The 24,410-nt window shown below is 50.6% G+C and overlaps 1 protein-coding gene across 1 annotated transcript; it reads right to left on the reverse strand.

Annotated features, from left to right (window-relative positions):
- Nucleotides 1-2,363: 2,363 nt before the first annotated feature.
- On the reverse strand, nucleotides 2,364-17,114 carry LOC311199094 (olfactory receptor 14I1-like; the record flags this gene model as incomplete). Its single annotated transcript, XM_084273135.1, has 2 exons — nucleotides 2,364-3,092; nucleotides 16,920-17,114. The coding sequence occupies 2 exons, from the start codon at nucleotides 17,112-17,114 to the stop codon at nucleotides 2,364-2,366; spliced, it is 924 nt and encodes a 307-aa protein (XP_084129261.1).
- Between the last annotated feature and the right edge of the window lie 7,296 nt (nucleotides 17,115-24,410).

Genomic DNA, 24,410 nt, shown 5'->3' on the forward strand with positions numbered 1-24,410 from the left:
TATCTCCCTCACTACAGTGGGATTTGGGGCAGGATAATATGGTATTTAGGGGTATAGAAGATTTTGGGGGGAGTTAAGAAGAGGCTGGGGACAGAGTGGGATCACTTCTTTTTCTGGGGGGCATGTAGGGGGGTAAAAAGAGGGAGTTTGGGGGAGTAATATGGGGTATAGATGGTGCTGGGGAGTTAAAGTTGGGGTGGGGGGTCTTAAGTGGTTGTGGGGGGCATGGGGCATATGGGAATGATGGGGAGAGATATCAAGGAAATCAAGGGGGAAAAGAGTAGGTTGTGGTGTGTTTGAGGGTGTTGGGGGGCCACCAAGGAGTGCTGGGGTGCATAAAGGAAGGCTGGAGAGGGAGGGGTGGCACCTCCAGCATGGCACATAGCATTCCAGCATATGTGCTGCAATGGCATGGAGGTGGCGTAGGATGTGCTGGGGGGGTATGGTGAGATTTCTTAGGGGAAGAGGGGTTTGAAAAGGATACAGGGAGGTGGGAGGCCACCAAGGGTTCTGGGTGTGGTTAAGTGTAGGCTGAGAGGGGGTCAAGGCGTGGAGGGGTACCTGTGATTGATGAAGGAGGGGAGTGTATGGGAGCACTTGCGTGAGATATGCAGGGATGTGGAAATGAAAAAGGGAGGTTATTTTGGGGGGGTAATATGATGTTGGGAGGTATAAAAGATGGGCTAGGAGAGTTAACGTGGGGATGAGGATGAGAGGAACCAGTTGGTGCCGAGATGGAATTTGGGGTCGTAGGCGGGCTCTGGTGTCATTTGGGGACTTTGGAGAGTGAAAAAGGGAGGGTTGGGTGACAATGGCATGCTGGGGGGCTATCAGGAGTTCTAGGGGGGTGCTGAGGGAGCTGGGGTTGCATTTAAGGGGTGGCAGGGGAACTCATGGATGTTGGGAGGGGGCGTGGGGATGTTTTAGCGGGGTTCTGGGACTGGATATGTGGGCATTTGAGGAGGGAAAGGGGAGGTTTAGGCCAGTAATACGGTGCTGCACTTTCCGGCTATACCAACACCCAACTTTCAACCTGTTAAACATCCAGCAGTACGTCCCAAGCAAAAGGTGTGAGGGATGAAGGATGTTCCTGGCCTGAAGCCTTCCCAGGGAGCTGACAGGAAGCTGCAGATTCCTACAATGGACACGACCCTAATGTTCCTTGACATAATTTTCCGGCTCTACCAGGATCCACCTTCCAACTTATAACACGTAGTGTAATAGCTCCTGAAGAAAAGGTGTTCCTGGCATGAAACCTCTGCAGGTAGCACACCAGCAGCCCCATAACCTTAGCTATCGACAGACTGAACTTCTGACATGTCGTGCTTTTGCCCCAGCTGAGAGCCGGGCACCAAGCAGCTGCTTGTTCTTTAAGAGGGTGTGGGGAGGGAGGAATTGAGAGAGGGGGAAAGGGAGGGAGAAGGAAAACCAATGAATCCATAACCTCGAGGACAGGGAAAAGGACAGCTTACTGGGACAGCAGAGAGGGAGAAACAACAGTAAGACTTTGTAATAAAATATACATATCTGGTGATACACAGTGTGGTTTCTCACCCAACTGGAAAGCTCAGAACATACAGGTCAGAGCCATCCCAAAAATGGACCGTTCCCAAATCCGTGAATCCTGGAGCTGCCTCCTCCTTTCCCCACCAATCAACCCTTTATGCTGAGCATCTAGTAATTGGAATGGAATCCCCTCTTTTGCCAGTTTGGGTCACCTGTCCTGGCTGTGTCCATTCCCTCTCCTTAGCAGGGAAATATGAACAACTGAAAAGTCCTTTATTGCCTGGTAACAACTAGAAACATCCACGTTCTATCAGCACTGTTCTCATCCCAGCTCCCATACTTTGCATTCCTCTGGCAGCTAGAAGGAAAATTAACTCTATTCTGGACATTACGGAGCACTTCATTAGACTTCTGAAAGATGGGATGTTTTCTAGCTCTCTGAAGCTCAAAAGAGAAACCAGAGAGATGAGTGGCATCTGAATGACCAAAAAGCAAGCAGAGGTGGAAACCTGTGTGGAACTGAAGTTCATACATCCAGCCAGTCTGCTGAAAGGTGTCCTTAGGCATGGTTGTATCATCAGGAGGGGTGAAAACACCTGAATGATAATGGAAATGAAAGAGATTGAGTAGCGGTAGTGCCGGTACAGGGCAAGGTGAGCATTTCTTCTGCTGATGTGAATGGCTCAACAAAGACCTGGAGATACTGCATCAGAAATGGGTTGAACATGAAACATTATTATAGTTTAGACAAAGTAGAAGGAAAAATGGCAATTGAAAACCCTACTAAATACAGACTGGTCCTAACGTGAGTTACATGGACAGCTATGTGCAGAAGAACATGAGCAGTTTATTGCTGCTTAGATACTACCAGCCATCAGTTTCCACATGGCATCCTTGAGCTCCTGGTTCCTCATGCTGTAGATGAGGGGGTTCACTGCTGGTGGAAGCACTGAGTAAAGGAATGACAGTACCAGGTCCAGAAATAGGGAGGAGATGGAGGGGGGCTTCAGGTAGGAAAACAATGCAGTGCTGACAAACAGGGAGACGACAGTCAGATGAGGGAGGCAGGTGGAAAAGGCTTTGTGCCGTCCCTGCTCCGAGGGGATCCTCAGCACAGCCCTGAAGATCTGCACATAGGAGACCACAATGAACACAAAAACACCAGAAACTAAGCAGGCACTGACCACAATGACTGCAATCTCCCTGAGGTAGGCATCTGAGCAGCAGAGCTTGAGGATCTGGGGGATTTCACAGAAGAATTGGTCAACAGCATTGCCCTTACAGAGGGGCAGTGAAAATGTATTGACTGTGTGCAGCACAGCATTGAGAAACCCACCGCCCCAGGCAGCTGCTGCCATGTGGACACAAGCTCTGCTGCCCAGGAGGGTCCCGTAGTGCAGGGGGTGGCAGATGGCAACGTAACGGTCATAGGCCATGACAGTGAGGAGATAGTACTCTGTTGCAATTAAAAATACGAAGAAAAAGAGTTGAGCGACACATCCTGTGTAGGAAATGGCCCTGGTGTTCCACAAGGAATTGGCCATGGATTTGGGAACAGTGGTGGAGATGTAGCCAATGTCAGCAACAGAGAGGTTGAGGAGGAAGAAGTACATGGGGGTGTGGAGGTGTTGGTCACAGGCTATGGTGATGATGATGAGGCCATTGCCCAGGAGAGCAGCCAGGTAGATGCCCAGGAAGAGGCAGAAGTGCAGGAGCTGCAGCTCCCGTGTGTCTGCAAAGGGCAGGAGGACGAACTGGCTGATGGAGCTGCTGTTGGACATTTCCTTTCTGTGGGCATGGAGACCTGTTCAAGGAAAAGGCAGTTGGGGAAAGAAGTTAGTTAACTCTTCTTTGAGGAAATCTTCTTGCAACTCTTAGGGTTACACTCAGATTGACTGGTCCTCCTGAATACAGAGGGAGGTCTGCTTTGTGCTGGCTTGAGCGTGCCACTGCTGGGAGCAGGGTCAGCCGTGGGCTTTTGAGAACTCAGTCGTCCCTGACAGCAGTACAGTAAATAGAAGGATGGTGAGATCTCAGCCTAATCCCCTGTGGATAGGAATGAGCTTTTCAGCACTGTCACTCCAGTTTCACCTGATGGCAGGGCAGAGCTTTGAAGCTTTGGTAACTGTGGGACAAAGACAGCAAGGACAGGAGGGGAAACAGTGCGAAATGCTCCAGCCAAGGCTGGAAGGACAGAAACAGACAGACAGGCACTCAGGAGTTTTCCCTTACTTTGTGTTTGCTATCTAGGACAAGACTCAGTCAGAAACCCTGGAACTCTGCATGCAGAGTCTGTGCTGGGTGGATGAAACCAGAGAGTTGCAGTAGGAAAGTGTGAGCACTGTGGGGGTGTCAGGGAGTTACCCCCACTGCCAGGGCATTTCTGGGAGCAGCTCCCTCTGTTTCTGCTGCCTGAGCTGCTTCTCTTTGCCCATGTCACCTCCTTCTCTGTGCTCACAGACATCATCCAACCTGCCCTGTACTGAGCTCTGCTCTGCAGAGCCCTCCTGGCATCAGGGCACTGCCCCGGGGATCCTCTGTGTGTGCAGGGCTCAGGAGAAGCTCTGACAAGTCCTAATGACCAATGTGTTTGCACTGCCTTCTGCAAAGTGATTAAGAAAAGCTCAGCTCCCAGTTCCCAACCAGTACACAGGAGCAGAAAATTCAAAGCAAAGTCTCTTCACCTGAGTGGAAAAAGCATCCTTGGTGTTCTTGAACATACCCAGGGAAGTCGCCAGGGATCCTCTGGAGCTGGGAGCAAACCTGTCCTACACATCACACTGACAGCAGAAGGAGCCTATACTGTCCTTTGATGGATCACACTCTCCAACCCACAGGTCCTTCTCTATCCCTGTGGAAAGCCCATGAGCCAGGCTGAGTGCTGACCCTGGCAGCAGCAGAGTCCCTGCCCCAGCACACAGTCCCGGCAGGCAAAGGGACCCTGCTCTCAGGGAAAGCCCTGGGCACCCCTGGGTGCACACGCTGCTTCACACCTCTGCAGCCATGCCCAGGAGAAGACAGCTGTCCTGCCCTGTCCCTCTGATGGGGCAGAAGGGCAGCCCTTCCAGTCAGCACTTTCTGGTCCTAGAGAGAACCTGTCCTCCTGACAGACCCCACACACTGCCCCATGTCCCAGCTTTAGGAGATCCCTCCAGGAAAGGAACCTGCATTGGCCTGCACCCACAGACATACCAGGCAGAGTGCTGTGGAGATTTCCCCTCCAGTGAGCTCTCAGCATCCATCAGCTCTCTCAGCCTCACAGGTCTCCCCTCGGTGCCTACAGGCAGTGTCCCCAGCCCTGTGTGCTTGGCAGAGGAGCTGCTCCTGGGCAGAGCTGTCTCTCTGCAGCGCTGCAATATTTCTTGAGCTCCCACTGTCCATCCCAGGAGCCCAGCCCAGCTCACAGCAGAAGAAGAGTTGAAGACATCATGCCCTCCATCCTTTCTGGGCTCCTCCCTAGAGCTCCAGGGAACCTACTTTGAAAGACACTGAAGTCCTCACTGATGGTCCCACCCTCTTCTGGTGATAAATCCTCCAGTCCAGCAGAGTCCTTTCTCCTGATCCAACCAGAGCTGGGCAGGAGAATCACCTTTCCTTGTCTCCCCATGAGACAGGACCCCCAGGCAGGGACAGGGAGGGGACTGTTTTCCCCTGTGGAGGTTAAGGAGTATGGCTGCACCCTCCAGGCACCTCATCCTTTCTTTGCAGCCCTGGGGCTGATAAGAGACACAGCTGTTGACTGTGATTGTCTCAAAGCCACCGGAGCTGGGATTCCTCTTTCCCCAATTCCAGTGGGCACAAAACAGGCACCTGCTGCCTGGGAGCTGCTGGTCCCAGTGCCCATGGGAATTACTGAGGGTGGAGGCCAGGAGATAGTTGCTCAGACACCAACCCCTAATGTCACCTGAAGGGCCAGAGATGGTCCAAGAGACATGAGTGGGTTCAAGGTTCCATAGAACAATGCTGAAAGAGGGCAGTTCCTGGAGCAGCAGTTTTGAGCTTGGTGGGGAATTCCATTGGCAAAATTCTATGACAGCAGATGGTCACAGTTAGGACCATCCATACCCAGAGGCACCACATGTTCAACAGCAGGTCAATCAGCTGCTTCCTCCTCCTGGCCTTTACAAACACACAGGAGCTGCAGCTTCTGAAATACTGTCTCTTCCTGGGCATCTTCCTGGCTGCTCCTCTGGGCAACAGTTTAATCATCACTGTTATAGTCTCTCCAACATTTTCCCCTCCCTCAGCAGCCAGTCCCTGGCTGGCAGGGTTTGTGGAAGAATTTGGGCAGGTCATAGGGCAGTTATAACCTCTTACAGCCTGTGACTTTACAGCTGCACAGGCAAACAACCCTGGCAAACTGACACGCCTCATGATCGATGGGTGCCTTGACTACATCATCCCAATCCCATCCCCATCCCAATCACATCCCATCTGTCCTGCATCTTGCCAGGGCAGTATTAACTTCCCCAGACAGGCAGCACAGGAGAGCTGAGTTAGCCCATGCTGTTTTTCACACCACTTGACATCACTCCCCTATAAAAAGGGCTTGTTGGGGAGGGGCATTCCTGGTGCCTCCAGGGCAGTGCAACTGCATCCAAGTCATCGGATTGGTCATAATGTTGTGCAGTTATTGGGTCATAACTGGGTATAAGTGAAATTCACTGTGGGCTGTTTTTGTCCTCCTTTCATTGTGATTTTGTCAGTAAACTGTACTTAGGCCACTGGTTGGAGCTGAACCACCACACGCCTTTTTAAATCACAAGGTGGGGCCTGAAGGTTTTGATAATGGTAGAGGATGTGGTCAGGGGTGCTTTCTCCTCCCCTTTTCCCTTTAGGCTTTTTACAGCGTCTGTTGAGAATGTTGACTATCCTGGGATGTTCAGACCAGCATATGTGTCTTGCTCTCTGTCCTGAATGTCTGTCTGGACCTACGTGTAACCAACAACTGTTCCAAGAATATTGCCAAGAGGTCTTCCCTGGGCTGAAGGGTCAGGGGTGGCATGGGGTGTGGGAGGGCATTAAAAAATACCTAGACAAGAAAAACAGATCCAGAGGCATTGTGGCTGCCCAAGCCTCAGAAACCAACACCACAGCTGAGCCAGAAAGAACCCTTACAACAGGCACTGGAGCTACCCATGACTCAGAGAGTGCAGTTCCTCCAGTCTCACCAAGAAGCACCATGGGTGCTCAAACCTCAGAGGCCAACCCCAGAGCTGATCCAGACAGATGATGATGAACTGGGACCATTGCAAGGACCTGAAGAGTCAATACCAGAGGTTATAACCCAATCCTTGTCCTTGAGCTGAAAGATAAGCCTTCAGCCACCTTCCTGGGGAGCACATCATCACCTGGCTACTCCGAAGCTGGGACAATGGGGCACACAGCAGGGAGAAGGCAGGGAGGCCAAGCAGCTGGGATCCCTGTCCAGAGAAGGAGGCAGTAACAAGGCAATTGGAAGGAAGTCTCAAGCTCTCAGCCTCTGGAGGTGACTTTGATCAAGTGTAAGGGCAAGGTACCAGTTCATTGAAGATGCTGTCTATTAGCCAGACAAGTGGACAACCATGGAGCAGGATATCCATTATTTGAGGGGATTAGCCATGTGAGAGATGATTTAGTGTGGTCCTGATGATTTGCAGCTCTGTCCATACTGTGCATAGACTTCCTGCAGAGAGGGCACTTTGAAGACCCAAAAGGGTACCAGTGGGCTTTTGGAATAGCAGTCTCAAGGACAGAAGAAATTGAATAAGTGTCTCTTCTGCCTGGACGGTCAGAAGACCCTGCTGTTGTGAGGCTGCTAAAAGTTGAAGAACAGTGAGTACCAATTGCTACCATGATGGTGGACAGGCAACAATACCACACCCAACAGAGACTCCCTGATTCCCATTCAGAAACTGATCATCAACTGGAGAGTCAGGGAGTGATTGGTAGAACCCGCTCATCCTTCAACAGTCTGATCGGGCCAGTGCAGAAGCCCAATGCAGAGTGGAGGCTGACGCTGGACTATCGTGCCCTGAGTGCTCCCTCTGAGTGCTGCAGTGCCAGACATGCTGGAACTCCAGTATGAACTGGAGTCAAAAGCAGCCAAGTGCTACACTACAATTGACATCGTAAATGTGGTTTTCTTGACTCCTTTGGCAGCAGAATACAGGCCACAGTTTGCTTTCAGTTGGAAGAGAATCCAGTACACCTGGGATTGACTGCCCCAGGGCTGGAAACACAGCCCCACCATCTGCCATGGACTGATCCAGTCTGCATTAGAGCTGGATGAAACCCCAGAGCACCTACAGTATATTGATGATGTCATGGCATGGGACAGCACACCTGAGGAATTTTTTGAGAAAGAGAAGAAAATAATCTGAATTCTGTTAAAGCTGGTTTTGCCATCAGACAGAGTAAGGGCAAGGGACCTCCTTAAGGAATCCACTTACTAGGAATAAAATAGCAGGATCGGTGTCATCAGATCCCATTGGATGTTATCAATATAATAGCAGCTATGTCTCCACCCACCCACAAAAAAGAGACACAAGCTTTCCTAGGCACTGTGGGTTTCTGGAGAATGCATATCCCAAACCACAGCCTCATTGTCAGCCCTTTCTACCGTGTAACCTGGTAAGAGAACGATTTCCAATGGGTCCCTGAGCAGTGAGAAGCCTTTGAAGAGATCAAACAGGAGATAGTCTGTGTAGTAGCCCTTGGGCCAGTCCAGACTGTGCCAGATGTAAAAAATGTGTTCTACAGGACAGCCTGGGAGAATGACCCTACCTGGAGACTCTGGCAGAAAGCACCAGGGGAGGCTCAAGGTCAGTCTCTCTGGTTTTGGAGTCGGGGTTACAGAGGATCCAGACACTCTAACAGAAAAGGAAATACTGGCCGCCTATGAAGGGGTTCGAGCCACTTCAGAAGCCATTGGAACTGAAGCCCAGCTCCTCCTGGCACCCCGACTGCTGGTGCTGGTCAGGATGTTCAAAGGGAAGGCCCCTCCTACACACCATGCCACTCATGCTATGTGGAGCAAGTCGGTCACATTTATCACACAGTGGGCTGGAATAGGAAACCCCAATTGCACAGAAATCCTGGAAGTGATCACAGAATGGCCAGAGGGCAAAGATTTTGGAATATCACCAGAGAAGCAGGTGACGTGCTGAATAGTGCATAGTGTGTAGTGAACATCCAGAAAATGAGAAAAAATATGCCCTGTTCACCGATGGGTCCTGTGGCATTGCTGGTAAACATCAGAGGTGGAAGGCTGCTGTATGGAGTCCTACACAAATTGCAGAAGCTGCCTATGGAGAAGGCAAATCCAGCCAGTTTGCAGAGGTGGAAGCCACCCAGCTGGCTTTAGACGTTGCTAAAAGAAAAAAAAGGCCAAATATTACATATTTCTCTATACTATTTCCTGGATGGTGGTCCATGGCAGATAGTCTAAATAATAAATACTGTTATGAACCTCCCCAGTACTGTGAAAATGTAAGATCTAGGCATGATTTAGATGGTGTGGAAACAGGGGTGGATAATGTCCTTCTACTGGACAGGCCAGAGCTCACCTCCCCAAGCAGGCTGCACAGCTGAGCTGAGTTCACCTGGGCTGTTTTCCATACCACCTGACATCACTTCCCCATCAAAGGGGCTGGTTGGGGAGGGCTGGTCATGGCATGGCAGAGCACTCTGTTATTGTTGGGTTTGTAAGGTTCTATCTCTGCTATCACTGGGTATGAGTGCAATTTGGGCTGTTATTGTTCCCCTTTTATAGTGCTTCTGTAAGTAAATTGTCCTTATCCCAGCCCACAGAGGCTCTGTCTGTTTCTCCTCTGGGAGTGAGCGAGCAGCATGTGGGACTCAGCCATTGTTTGGGGCTGAACCACCACAGTTTCCAGCCACAAGCAGTGAGCTTCTCTAAGAGAAAGTTCTGGAAAAATGTGTCCAAGGCCTTGCTAAACTCAAGGTAGACAACATCCAGAGCCCTTCCCTTGTCCAAGAAGCAGGTCACTCTGTCATAGAGAGAGATTCAGTGGGTCAAACAGGACCTGCCCTTATGAACCCAAGTTGACTGGACCCGATCACCTGGGGGTTCTTCATGAACTGGCTAATGCTGCTCAGGATGTTCTGCTCCATCAGCTTCTCTGGGACTGAAGTCAAACTATCAGGCCTGTAATTTCCCGGATCATCCTTCTGTCCGTTCTTATATAGGGGGGTACGTTGACTGATCCAGTCAGCCAGGACTGATGGAAAGTGGCTTGGTGAACCCCCCTTGCCAGCTCTTTCAGCACAACTGGGTGCATCCCATTCAGCCCCACAGATCTGTGCACATCTGTGTGGTGAAGCAGGACCATCTCCTCCTGGATTGAGGGGGGCTTATTCTGCTCCCTGTCCCTGTCTCCTAGCTCAGGGAATTGGATTCTCTCTGTACAACTGCTCCTATTGCTAAAGTCAGTGGCAAAGATTTCATTAAGCACCTCAGCCTTGTCCTCATCTTTCCACAATGTTTCCTCCTGAATCTGATAGGGGATGGAGGGTTTCCCTGCTCTTTCTTTTATTTAAATGGAGGCCAGATGAATTTCTAGCTGGGCTTTGGACCAACAATGAGGAGAAACTCTCATCCTGTTGTTCTTCCCTCAGTGTTACACATCACACGGTGCCCCAGGAAGAGCCTGAGCAATGCCTGAGGGACAAGGACCTGTCTTCCCTGTGGCTGGTGTCAGGGCTTGGTCTTTCTGCTTCATCAAACCAACCCAGGGCTTTCTCAGCATTTCAGCTGCTTGTACATTGCCTTTGCCTACCAGCCAACATGGCCTCCAATTACCTGTTCTAACGAGTCCCTGGGGAGGCTCAGCCAGCAGTGGCTCTCAGCGGGACTCATTAATACTTCAGGGTACTTTGGCTTCTACTTTTGACATGGAGATTTTTGTGTAATTTCCTCTCAGTACCTGAGCTTCAAGGACTCAGCACCAAATGCACCCCAGGGCTCATTAAAAATAAAAAAGCAAGCACTAACGAGCTATGTCTCTTCATGTAATTATCTTCAAGTCTTCAAGAGATGTACAGATCATTGAAGCAGTTTCAAAGGGAGCTCAGAGTAAAAATGATTTATTTTTAAGTGTGTAGGATATTATTTTCACTGTAGAGGAGAGGTGACAACCTCTGACTGAGATTGATCCAGGGTGTCTCCTAAGGAGGTCTGGACTGTCCCGAAAAAGGGTCCCTTGATGCAGTGGGGACACCCTTGCTGCATATCTCCACAAGCCCACCATGACTCTCACCAGCCAACTGGAACTTGCACCCCTTGTCCTTACATCAGGTCTCTCTGCTGCACTCCACAGTGGGGCATTACAGCCCCTCTGTACCAGCTCCCCTGCTTTCCTTAGAGAACTGGCTGCACACAGGCAGCACAGAGGGAGTTATTTTCCAAAAACAAAAGAAACCTGACAAGATTCACCATTAAATTCAACACTCCTCACTCTATGCCAAGTGCAATCTGCCACCAGTGAGACTCACCTTCCACAAAGCTTAACTATGTGAGAAATGTTCTAGTGAGGAAGGAGACTGTGAAATCACCACAACTCAAGAGCTGGCTAAAGACAGAATGAGTCAGACAGCTGCCAGAAAGGCAGCCCTGAAACTCAGAGCAGCAGCTGGATGGTTGAGAGGTGTCTGAATGGTCCAAGGGGAAGGGGAAGGGAAATAAATATACACGTCTGTCAAGTATAGGGGAAAGATACCCTTTCAGTGAAGATGTCATGTGTTGGCCAGGCAAGTGCATGACCACAGTGCAGAGTATGCAGTATTTGAGGGAATTAGCTTTGTGAGAGATGAATTACTATGATCCTGATGATCTGCAGCTACCCACCAATCCTGATGAAGTCCAATGTTCCTCACCCATGTGGCATAAGTCTGTGTGGAGTGCACCAGCATCATATGCCAACTGACTGGCAGTAATGGATTGGGGAAAGGAAGAAGCACTAACAGTGGATGAGGAGCCTGGCCAACTCCATCTATTTGAGCAAAGTCTTTGTTCCTCCCTTGTCTCAGCTGTGGATAAGTTGTCTTGAGAGGTCTGGCAACTCAAAGAGGATATGTCCTACTGCTCACCTGAGCAGACAACAATTTCAGCTATCTGAAGTAGGCCTTCCCCTGTTCCAGATAAACTCCCACACTACGAGGCATCCTGTGGTTCTCTCTGCATGACCATGGCAAAGACATGAGGAGGTGACCATGGGAAACCCACCCGTTGCAGTTTTGTGAGGCTGTGCTGCTGAGATGATTTCTTTAAGCAGCATTTAGAGTTTTCTGCCAGCCTGGACTATAAACAATGAGCAATTAAAGGCCAAAGTCGTGGCCAAGAGATACTCGAGCGCCTCTGAGAATCACATAGAGGAGAAAACAACCCAGAAGCAGCTGCATTTTGCCACCAGAGGAGGAAGGGAGAAGATGTAATGAGCTGTGCAGACACAGGGCAGGAGAGGAGGTGCCCCAGGTTACAGAGAGAAAGATGCCCCTTCAACCCCTGGAGAAACCCGTGGAAAAGGCCGAGACCCCACCTGCAGCCCGTGGAGGGGTGGAAGAAGCCCCTGCCAGCACTCGCAGCCATGAGGAGAATCAGAGAGACAGAGATGAGTGAGAGAGAGATTTGCACTGGAACAGGTTTGCTGGGGGAGGCTTGGAACCCTGTGGAGGGACTGAGAGACACTGTGATTTATGGCTGCACCCATAGCAGTGACCCACGTCAGGGCAGCTGGTGAATAAAGCCCTCTGGGAAAGGACTCACGCTGGAGAAGTTCGTGGAGGACTGTCTCCTGTGGGTGAGACAGTGCAGCACGGTGCAGCAGGGGGAGGGTGTGGAATGAATGCTCCCCCCGCACACACAGGCCAAGAAGGAAACCAACTTGCAAGGGACTGACTGAAGCCCCATCTCCCAGTCCCTGCCCCCCTGTGCTTCGATCGGGGGGAAGAAGGGAGTGAAATCATGACTAGAGTGAAGTCTGCTAAGAAGGAAGCTGGGGGGGAGGTTAAAGGTGTTTTAAGTTCCGAGAGAGGAAAACAGCTCATGAAGAAGTAACCGAGAACACCATTTTCCCCAGTGCCTGCCCCCCTACGCTGCCAATGGGGTGAAGACGGGAGCAAAATTCTGACTAATGTCTGCTAAGAAGGGAGAGGTGGGGAGAAAATGTTTTAAGATTTGGTCGTGCTTCCGACTCCAGTTTCACTCTTTTTGTCATGCAGACTAAGAAATTAGACAGTTTTCCTTCTTCACTCTGTGTTGAGTCTGTTTTTCCCATGTCGTTGATGACAGGACGATCTCTCCCTGTCCTTACACTGATTCCTAAGCCTCTCAATATATATTTTCTCCCCTGTCCAATAACAAAGGGGAGTGACACACCGCCTTTGGTGGGCATCAGACCTACAGCCAGCTCTAAACCACCACAATGGACCAAAAGATGTTCCTGTTCCAGAGAATCTCCTCTGAAAGCTGACCCCCTTCACACGCTGCTTGGCCGTAGAAGCAGCTGAGGAGAGAAATTTCATGGTTATTAAACTGTGTCATGTTTAACTGCTGTTTGTTGTCAGAGAAATATGTCTATGCCTGTGAGCAGAGATGATAGGAGGAAAAGTGTTGGGAGTCCCAGGAAGAGCAAGGTTCTCCATGCAGGGTTGGATCTCCAGAGACTGCTTTTCCTGCCTGTCCAGATCTCCTTAGGAGACCTCTGGACCAGCACTCATTGCAGCATGCTACTGAACGGTCTTCCATGATCTGAAATATGACAGAAACATTTTTTCCTATGAAAAAACCCTCCATTGTGAAACTACTTTGAAATTTTCATCTCCAACTATTTTTAAATGTCATTTTTTTAAAGAAAATGTCTTGAAGAGCCACGCTTGTAAGGGCTTCCTCTATGATTACTGAGCCCCATGGTACACCTTCTTCTGAGTCCAAGGACTTCAAGATACCAAGATGAAAGTGAAGAATCCTCTCAAGAAGTTCAAGTCAGGAGTAATGCCCAAAGCACCCTGAAGCATTATCAGGCCCCACTGGGAGCCATTCCTGACAAATCTTCCCCATGGGCTCATTAGAGCAGACAACTGGAGGCCATGAGGACAAACACAGGCAAAGCACAGGCAGCTCTGATGCTGAGGACACCCTGGCTTGGTCTGACAAAGCAGCAATGCCAAGTGCTGACCCCCCACTCCTGGGCAGGGAGATTCTGACCCCCACCTGTGTCTCAGAACTCTTCCTTGGGATGTGGGCTGTGACACCAAGGGACGGACAGTGGTATGACGCATGGTGTCTTCCCCTGGCATGGGTTTATGGAGGCAATGATACTTTATGACTGTGAGGACAATGTGGTGCCTCTGAGGCCTCTGTGTCAGGGATATCAGCTCTAGTCAAGGAGACAAATACCTGGCTGCCACCCTTGTCCATCTGCACCACAGCCCATGCCACACTGCCCCACGCCTGTGATGTTTCCCTGCAGGCTGCAGGCACCCACCCCCCTTCCCCACCTTGATCTCACTCCATGATGTACCTGCCTGTACTGCTGTCTCTCCCTCCTCACCAGCTGTTCCCACAAACACAAAGCCACCAGCTCATCCACATTTCCTCCAAGTGACTTTAAGCACCACAGCACTGCCCTCAGAGTGACATTTCTTTCTCCTCATGTCAACTCTGACCTTCAATCTGCAGTTTCACGTGGACTTCCTTTCTTATGTTCTTTCCCTGTAGCACAAAGAGGGCTTCCCTCAGGCTCCCCTTCCCCAGGCTAAAGAAGCCCAGGTCTGTCAGCCTCTCCACACAAGACCCCTAACTGTATCTTGGCAGAATTTCTGCCCACATTACAGTTCCTCCCATTCCTCCAGACTGGAGAGCCCACACTGAGACTGACTGCTCCAGAGGTGGCATTGCCTGTGCTGAGTCCAGATGGACCAGAAGGGCCCTTGTCTGCGTGGCCACTCTCCACCCAGTGCAGCCCAATGTGCTCATCGCCAGATTCCAGTTCAGCACCTCTGACTGCTATGGCATCACCTGGAATGACCAAATTCTTCTCCTTGTGACCGCTTCCCCATCTAGTCATGTCTGAGCTGCCTTGATGTGCGGGTGTTGTGGTGGAACCTTTTGTCATGGTATCTTCCTTGAGGTTTTAAGAGAACATTTAAGAAGATTTGAGAGAGAGAGAGAGAGAGAGAGAGAGAGTGCATCAGGGGAAGGGGGTGTGGATTTCCACACACACACCCCCCCCCAGCTAAGAAGGAAAACATTTCAGAGGAACTGACTGAAACCCCATTTCCCCAGTTCCTGCCCCTCCCTGTGCCACTGTGGGGGGGGATGATGGGAGAAAAATCATGACTAAAGTGAAGTCTGCTAAGAAGGGAGGGATGGGGGAAAGTGCTTTAAGACCTGGTCACTCTTCTCACTACCTGACTCTGGCGTCACTGGGTGTGTAGCTGTAGTGTCATAAATTAGTTTTCTTTCCTATATTCTGTGTTGAGTCTGTTTTTCTTATGACACTAATTGCAGGGTGATTGCTCTCTGTCCTTATCTCAAATCCTAAGCCTCCCAATATCTATGTTCTCCCCTTTCTGGCTGAAAAGGGGAGTGATAGGGGTATTTTGATGGGCATTTGGCCTCTAGCCAAGGCAAAACCACCGCAGTGCTCAACAGACCGTGGAGGGGAATAAAGTCCCTGTATTACACATGAAAAACCTGTTGGGGAAGACACTCAGGGATGTTCCTTCTTCAGATAAAGGCAAACCCATTGATGGGGTTGCTTTTGCGCAGGGACCTGGTTGCACTTGCTGGGGATGTGAAAGGGTGGGGAAGTCCACTGTGTACCCCAAGGGGGTTAGTTCTAGGAAAGGATAGCCACTAAATTTTTGGTGTATAACTAAATCTGTTCATGGCAGATGTTCTACATAATAGATCAATGATGTTATGAATGTCCCCAATACTCTGAACATGTAAGACCCACCCATGATGCAGATGATGTGGAAACAGGGGTGGATAAGTTCCTGGTACTGGCCAGGTAAGAGTTAACGTCCCCAAGCAGCCAGCACAGGTGATCTGAGTTCACCTGGGCTGTTTTCCACACCACCTGACACCACTTCCGCCTAAAAGAAGCTGGTTTGGGAAGGGTGTGGGCTTGGTGCCTCCAGAAGAGTCAGTCTGTCTGTCAGTCAGTCAGTCAGTCAGTCAGTCAGTCAGTCAGTCAGTCAGTCTGTCTTTCCTTTCAGGCAGTACTCTATAATTGTCAGGTAAACGAGGTACCCTGTGTTAGCACTGGGTGTGGGTGTAACTGGCCATTATTGTTCTACATTCATGGTGAATTTTGTCAGTAAACTGTCCTTATCCCATCCTGTCATGGTGGGAAAGCATTGCCATTACAGACAAGTACTCGAGCTGTTCAGCTGATGAAAATGTCCTTGTAAAATTTTATTAATAAAAGGGTGAAGAAAAGAGGAAAATTATGGCTCTGTGGAAGCAGACGTGAGGCAAAGAGAGCACAGCTCATCCTTACACGGAAGAGCAGGTGATACTGCATTAGGAATGGGATGAACGTTGACCATGTTACTATAGCTTAGACAAACTAGAGAGGAACCAAAACCCAACAACTAAAACCCCTATTAAATATGAACTGATCATAACAGGAGTTACATTGTCAGTGGTATTCAGAAGACAAGCAGTTTATTGCTGCATAGAAACATCCAGTCATGACTTTCCACATGGCATCCTTGAGCTCCTGGTTCCTCATGCTGTAGATGAGGGGGTTCACTGCTGGTGGAACCACTGAGTAAAGAAATGCCAATACCAGGTCCAGAAATAGGGAGGAGATGGAGGGGGGCTTCAGGTAGGAAAACACACCAGTGGTGACAAAGAGGGAGACCACGGCCAGGTGAGGGAGGCAGGTGGAAAAGGCTTTGTGCCGTCCCTGCTGCGAGGGGATCCTCAGCACAGCCCTGAAGATCTGCACATAGGACACCACAATGAACACAAAACACACAAAACCAAGACAGACACTGACAACAAGGACTCCAATTTCCCTGAGGTAGTCATCAGAGCAGGAGAGCTTGAGGATCTGGGGGATTTCACAGAAGAACTGCTCAACAGCATTGCCCTTACAGAGGGGCAGTGAAAATGTATTGACTGTCTGCAGCACAGCACTGAGAAACCCACTGGCCCAGGCAGCTGCTGCCATGTGGACACAAGCTCTGCTGCCCAGGAGGGTCCCATAGTGCAGGGGGAGGCAGATGGCAACGTAGCGGTCATAGGCCATGACAGTGAGAAGACAGAGCTCTGTGATGATCAAAAATAAAAAGAAAAAGATTTGAGCCACACATCCTGTTTAGGAAATGGCCCTGGTGTCCCGAAAAGAATTGGCCATGGATTTGGGAAGAGTGGTGGAGATGTAGCCAAGGTCTGTAACAGCGAGGTTGAGGAGGAAGAAGTACATAGGGGTGTGGAGGTGGTGGTCACAGGCTATGGTGATGATGATGAGGCCATTGCCCAGGAGAGCAGCCAGGTAGATGCCCAGGAAGAGCCAGAAGTGCAGGAGCTGCAGTTCCTGTGTGTCTGCAAAGGGCAGGAGGAGGAAGTGGCTGATGGAACTGCTGTTGGACATCTGCTGCTGTCAGATGTGGAGACCTGTCCAAGGAGGGAAATGCAGTGAGAAATTGGGAAATGCTTCTTTGAGGAAAACTCTTTCTACTTCTCATGGAATGCCCTCATCATATCAGCACTGCGGGGCTGTCAGGACGTACCAAATCCCCACTGTCAAGGCATTTCTGGGAGCAGCTCCTTCTCCGTCCCTAACAATGTTTCTGCTGCCTGGAGCTGTCCCTGGAACTACATCTCTTTGCACATGTCACCTCCTGCTCTGTGCTCACTGACCTCATCCAAACTGCCCTGTGCTCAGCTCTGCTCTGCAGAGCCCTCCTGGCATCAGGGCACTGCCCTGGGAACCTCTGTGTGTGCAGGGCTCAGGAGAAGCTCTGACAAGTCCTAATGACCAATGAGTTTGCACTGCCTGCTGCAAAGTTATCAAGAAAAGCTCAACTCCCACTTCCCACCCAGTCACCAAGAGCAGAAAATTCAAAGCAAAGTCTCTTTACCTGTCTCCTCCAGTGAGCTCTCAGCATCCATCAGCTCTCTCAGCCTCACAGGTCTCCCTCGGTAACTACAGGCAGTGTCCCCAGCCCTGTGTGCTTGCCAGAGGAGCTGCTCCTGGGCAGAGCTGTCTCTCTGCAGAGCTGCCAGTTTGCCATGAGCTCCCTCCATCCCAGGAGCCTGGCCCAGCTCAGCTGGAGAAGACCAGTATTTCTAGGCTCCCTCCTGGTGTCTCAGGCCTCATGGGGATCATTCTATGACCTCATCTCTGAGATCATTCTGCCTGGGAGCAGAATGATCAGGACAGGGAGAAATCATGCAGGGAGAAAGCACAGGGGGAGGTCATGCAGCTGTTACTCTCACTGGCAATACAGACTTGACAACAACAATAAAATCAACCTAATTCATTTCTCAATCCAAAGAACGCAGAGAAATGAGAAAAAAACCTAGAGAAATGAAATTTTAAACACCCACCTACGACCCTCCCTTCTTATCCCAGGGTCCACTTCACTCTTTAACTCTCTACTCTCTCTGACTGAGAGGCACTGGGGGACAGGGAATGGGGGTTGGGGTCTGTTCATCACACATCATCTCAGCTGCTCCTTCCCGATCAGGGGGAGGACTCCTCACTGTCTCCCCTTGCTCCAGCATTGGGTCCCACCCACGGGAGACAGTCCTGCATAAACCCCTCCAACGTGAGACCTTCCCACATGGCTTCAAAACAGCACCAACTGCTCCAGGGTGGGTCACTTGAATGGGGTTTCGTCCTTCAGCAACAGACTGCTCCAGCCTGGGTCCTCCACAGCCCTGGCAGCAAACCTGCTCCAGCACAGGCTTCCTATGAGGTCACAGCCTCCTTCAGTGTCCTCACATGCTCAAACTTGGGGACCTCTACAGGCTGCATGTAGAATCACTGTTTCACATCATCCAACATGGGCTGTGTGGGAACACCCTCATTCACAATGGGCTTCTCCACGGGCTGCAGGGGAATCTCTGCAATGAGGCTTGGAGGACCTTCTCCCCCTACATCACCGACCTTGTTCTCTGCAAAATCCCTTACACTTTCTCACTCCTTTCTCTGGTGGCAAAAAGGAGCTGCTGGTTATTATTTCCCTTCTTAAAAACACTGTCACAGTGTTGTGATTCACAGTGCTCTGATCCCCACGGCCAATACATTGTCACTGCCCCTCTGCAAGGGCAGTGCCTGTGACCAGTTCTTCTGAGAAATCTCCCAGATCCTCAAGCTCTCTCACTCATGGTCTTACCACAGTGAAATTGTCATCAGAGCGTGTCTAGCTTTTGGGTGTTTGGTGTTCATCGTGGTGTCCTATGTAGAGATCTTCAGGGCTGTGCTGAGGATCCCCTCGCAGCAGGGACGGCACAAAGCCTTTTCCACCTGCCTCCCTCACCTGGCCGTGGTCTCCCTGTTCCTCATCACTGCTGTGTTCACCTACCTGAAGCTCCCCTCCATCATTTGCACCTGGTAGTGACAGTTTTTAGTCAGTGGTTCCTCCAGAATTAAAATTTCCCATCTACAGCATGAGGAACCAGGAGCTCAATGATGCCGTTTGGAAAGTGATGACTGGATGTCTCGAAGCAGCAACAAACTGCTCACTCTGCATATCACTGGCCATGTAACTCATGTTAGGACCAGTCTGTATTTAGTAGGGTTTTTAGCTGTTGGGTTTGGGTTTTTTTTCCCCTCCTAGTTTGTCTCAGCTTTAATAACATGGACCGGCTTCATCCCATTGCTAATGCAGTATCTCCTGGTCTTGTGTGACCCAGACACTGCGTAATGATGAGCTGTGCTCTCTTTCCATCATCTCTGCCTGGAAAGGGGCACAACTTTTTATTTCGTTTTTTCACCCTGACATTTATAAAAGTTTTACAAGCACATTTCCAACAGCAGAACCACTCAACTATGTTTCTGAAATGACAGTGCTTTCCCACCATGACAGAACAGGAATTTCATGGAAGTGTACCAGAGAATCATAGAATCACATAGGTTGGAAGAGGCCTTTACGGTCATTGAGTCCAACCAAAGCCTACCCCTGCCTAGTCAACCTCTAGGCCATGTCCTCAAGCACAACATCTATAGGAACCTTTTAAATCCCTCCAGGGATGGTGACTCCACCACTTCCCTGGGCAGCCTCTTCCAATACTTGACTAATGTTTCAGTAATGAAATTCTTCCTCATATCCAACCGAAATCTCCCCTGGTGCAATTTGAAACTGTTTCCTCTCATCTTGTCACATGTTCCCTGAGAGAAGACACCGGCTCTCACCTCTCTATATCCCTCCTTGCAGGTAGTTGTAGTGAGCAGCAAGATCTCCCCCTCAGCCTCCTTTTCTCAAGGCCAAAACACCCCAGTTGCCTCAGCTGCTCCTCAGAGGACTTGTGCTTCAAATCCTCCATCAGCTTCGTTGCCCTTCTCTGGACACGCTCCAGCATCTCAGTGTCCTTCTTGTAGTGAGGGGTCCAAAACCGGACACAGCACTTGAGGTGCAGCCTCACCAGAGCTGAGGATAATGGAACAATCACTTCCCTACTCCTGCTGGTCACACTGTTCCTGATCCAGGCCAGGATGCTGTTGGCCTTACACAATCTATATCAGTCAATCCCCTTACCTCACAGACATCATACCTCACAATCCCCTTACCTCATAATCTATCAGTCAATCTCATTACCTCACATCTATCTGTCCATGTTCTTACCTCACAATGTGTTTATCTGTCTATCGGCTTACCTCACTATCTATGTGTCAGTCAATCTCTTTACCAGGTCTCACAGGTCAGCGTCCAGAGGGTCTTGAATATCTCCAGAGAGGGACACTTCACAACCCCCCTGGGCAGCCTGTCCCAGGGCTCTGTCACCCTCACTGGGAAAAAGACTTTCCGCATGTTGGTCCGGAACTTCCTGTGCTCCAACTTGCAGCCATTGCCCCTTGTCCTGCACCCATAGACCATTGATAAGAGGCTGGCCATTTCACCCTGTGTCCAACACTTCAGATACTTATAAACATTAATAGGATCCCCTCTTAACCTTCTTTTCTCAAGGCTGAATAGTCCCAGCTCACTCAGCCTTTCCTCATAGGACAGATGCTCCAGGCCCTTAATCATCTTTGTAGCCCTTCTCTGGACTCTCTCCAGGAGATCCCTGGCTTTTTTGTCCTGGGGAGCCTAGAACTGGACACAATACTCCAGGTGGGGCCTGACCAGGGCAGAGTAGAGGGGGAGGATCACCTCCTTTGACCTGCTGGTCACGCTTCTCTTGATGCCACGCAGGATCCCGTTGGCTCTCTCAGCCCCCAAGACACACTGCTGGCTCATGGCCAACCTGTCACCCACCAGGACCTCCAGGTCCTTCTCTGCAGAGCTCCTCTCCAACAGGTCATCCCCCAGCCTGTACTGATTCCAGCAGTTATTCCTTCCCAGGTGATGATGTCAGGCACTGTTAGGAACGATCTCTTGGTAGGGACAGACATGAGTCCCAAGGTTACTGGGGCTGCTACTGGGCTGCGTGGGATGATCTCAGGACAGGAACGTATTTCTGCCCTCAATCCTCTTGTTTGGGAGCTACTGCTGGACATTTATCAGTTTGAAATATGGACACTGTTAGCACAGAAAATGACAGAGGCATCGTTAGGAACATTCCCTTGCCAAGGAAAGACCTGAGGGTTGTGGTTTTACCCCAGCTGAGAGCTGAGATCCAGGCAGCTGCCTGCTCTTTAAAGGAAAAGAGGAGGGGGAGAAGTGATGACCAAAAGCCTCCCCATTTCAGTGGGCATTGGACTACCACTGGGCCCTGTGGTGTGCCAGGACACATCCAAGTGGCTCCATGACACAGCAGGTCTGTATCTTCTCACTTTGTCATCCTGAAATTGCTCCCTCTGATTTCCTGCTCTAATCAGCATTCAGGAAGGCACGTGTCAATGTTCTGAAGGAGTTTCATCACCCACAGCCCTTAGCAGCTTCTACTAAACCTCCAGGAATCTTCATTCCTGCCATGGCTCTCCACACTCAGTGCCTTTCCCCTGGAAGCTTGTTAGTGTGCAGCTACTATCATCCGTTTATTCTTGCTTCTCAACTCAGACTAACTTGGGGAGAGCTCAGGCGAGGGAGACTCGACGTTGGAGCCTTCTGAAAGCGGCAACCCCCGAGCATCGATCCTCGAGGGCAAATAAAAGTACGAAAGTAGAAAAGGAGAGACCCCGCCACGCACCCGGTGGCAGCCATTGCCTCCCGCTGTGACTGCACGTCGGCGTGACTCATCGGGGGCGGAGCTTAACGCGGCAGCGGCAATCCGACTCCATACAAGAGGGGTCTCTGGGAGCGCTAGCGACCAGGAGCGCTGCGAACAGGATGGGCAAACAGGGCGTGGCGCGTCAGAAGGGTGTGGCGCGTCAGTTTGCGCGGCAGTTCGCGCAGGCAGGACAAGCAGGCAGGGTATCTTGCCCTGACACCAACATCTCAAACATGGTCCTCACTAGGAAAGGGGCTTCCCATGCAAAGGCCGTGGCAACCCAGACAGAGGGTCTGCTCCATAATGTGGCAGTTCAGGTTTCTGACTGCCAGGAGTGCCTCAGCCTGCTGCTGCCAGGGAAGGATGAGAAGGATGTGACTTGCGTGCAGTGTGAGCAGCTGCTCAGCCTTCTTGTGGAGCTTAGGAAGGAGGTAGATAGACTGCGGACCATCAGAGAATGCGAGCAGGAGATAGACTGGTGGAGCAACTCTCTGCGAAAAAGGCGCAGAGATTGCACTTCCCAGACTGAGGGAGTATTGGGAGAAACGGCCCCTCTCTCTCACCATAGTCAAGCAGGGAGAGACAGCTTGAGAGGAGAGGAGGAATGGCAGCAGGTCTCAGCCCGGCGTTGCAGGCGACCCCCATCCCGACCTACCTCGGTTCCGCTGGTCCCTCTCTGTAACAGGTATGAAGCCCTGAAACCAGAGGGAGACGTGAGTGATGATGACATAGGAGCGCTGCCGCCAAGCTTGCCCAAGGTAAGGCGGACGGCTCCACGTTTGAAGACTGCTTCCTCCAGGAAAGAAAGGAGGGTGATAGTTGTGGGCGACTCTCTTCTGAGAGGAACAGAGGGCCCAATATGTCGGCCTGACCCTACCCATAGGGAGGTGTGCTGCCTTCCCGGGGCACGGGTCAGGGATATTTCTAGAAAACTCCCCAGCCTTATCCACCCCTCCGATTATTACCCTTTATTGGTAGTTCAGACTGGCAGTGATGGGATTGCTGACAGAAGCATGAGGATTATAAAAAATGATTTTAGGAGGCTGGGGAAGTTAGTCGATGGAGCAGGCATGCAAGTTGTGTTTACCAGTATTCCTTTGGTGGCAGGGGCAAACACTGAGATAAGCAGAAAAGGCCATCTTATAAATGCATGGCTGAGAGGCTGGTGCAAACGCAAAAATTTTGGATTCTTTGCTCACGAGGCGGTCTACTCGGCACCTGGCCTGAGGACAGCTGATCGGAATTGCCTGTCTCCGAAAGGGAAACGGATACTTGCCCAGGAGCTGGCAGGACTTGTAGAAAGGGCTTTAAACTAGATAGGAAGGGGGAAGGGGATAAAGCCAGGTCTGATAGAGATCGGCCTGGGGAAGTGGTATTGGGATTAGGAGAGAGGCAAGGGGCTCAGCTGAGGTGCGTCTACACTAACGCACGTAGCATGGGCAACAAGCAAGAAGAGTTGGAAGCCATAGTGCGGCAGGCAAACTATGACCTGGTTGCCATAACAGAAACATAGTGGGATTGCTCCCATGACTGGAGTGCTGCAATGGATGGCTACAAACTCTTCAGGAGAGACAGGCAAGGAAGGAGGGGTGGTGGTGTGGCTCTATACGTTAGGGAATCCTTTTCTGCTACTGAGATTGTGACTGGGGATGATAACATTGAATCCCTATGGGTAAAGATCAGAGGAAGGGCTGACAAGGCAGACATCCTGGTGGGCGTCTGTTATAGACCGCCAAACCAGGATGAAGAGACAGATGAGGTGTTCTACAAGCAGCTGGCACGAGCTGCACGGTCATCAGCCCTTGTCCTCATGGGGGACTTCAACTTCCCTGACATATGCTGGGAGTACAGCACAGCACAGAAGAAGCAGTCTAGGAGGTTTTTGGAGTGCATAGAGGATGCCTTCCTGATGCAGCTGGTCAGAGAGCCCACAAGAGGAACTGCCCCGCTAGACCTGCTGTTCATGAACAGGGAAGGTCTGGTAGGAGATGTGAAGGTTGGGGGCTGCCTTGGACAGAGTGACCATGAAATGATACATTTCTCAATTCATGGTGGAGCTTGAAGGGGGAATAGTAAAACTGCTACCTTGGACTTCCGGAGGGCGGACTTTGATTTGTTCAAGAGACTGGTAGGGGGAGTCCCTTGGCATTTAGTCCTAGCGAACAAAGGGGTACAAGAGAGCTGGTTGCTCTTCAAGAAGGAAGTCTTAAGGGCGCAGGAGCAGGCGGTCCCCCTGAGCCGCAAAATGAGCCGGCGGGGAAGAAGACCAGCGTGTATGAATAGGGAGTTATTCTTGAGGCTCCGGGAGAAAAAGAGAATCTACCGCCTGTGGAAGGAGGGACGGGCAACTGAGAATAAATTCAAGGAAGTCGTCAGGATGTGTAGAGGTGAAATCAGAAAGGCAAAAGCCCAGCTTGAATTTAACCTGGCCGCTGGGGTGAAAAGGAATAACAAACTCTTTTATAAGTACATTAACAGTAAGAGGAGGACAAAGGAGAATATCCACTCTTTACTGGATGAGGCTGGGAATATGATCACTGAGGATAAGGAAAAGGCGGAGGTTCTGAAT

The sequence above is a fragment of the Gallinula chloropus genome (assembly GCF_964237585.1).
Source record: "Gallinula chloropus genome assembly, chromosome: 19".
In the NCBI taxonomy this organism is placed as follows: Eukaryota; Metazoa; Chordata; class Aves; order Gruiformes; family Rallidae; genus Gallinula; species Gallinula chloropus.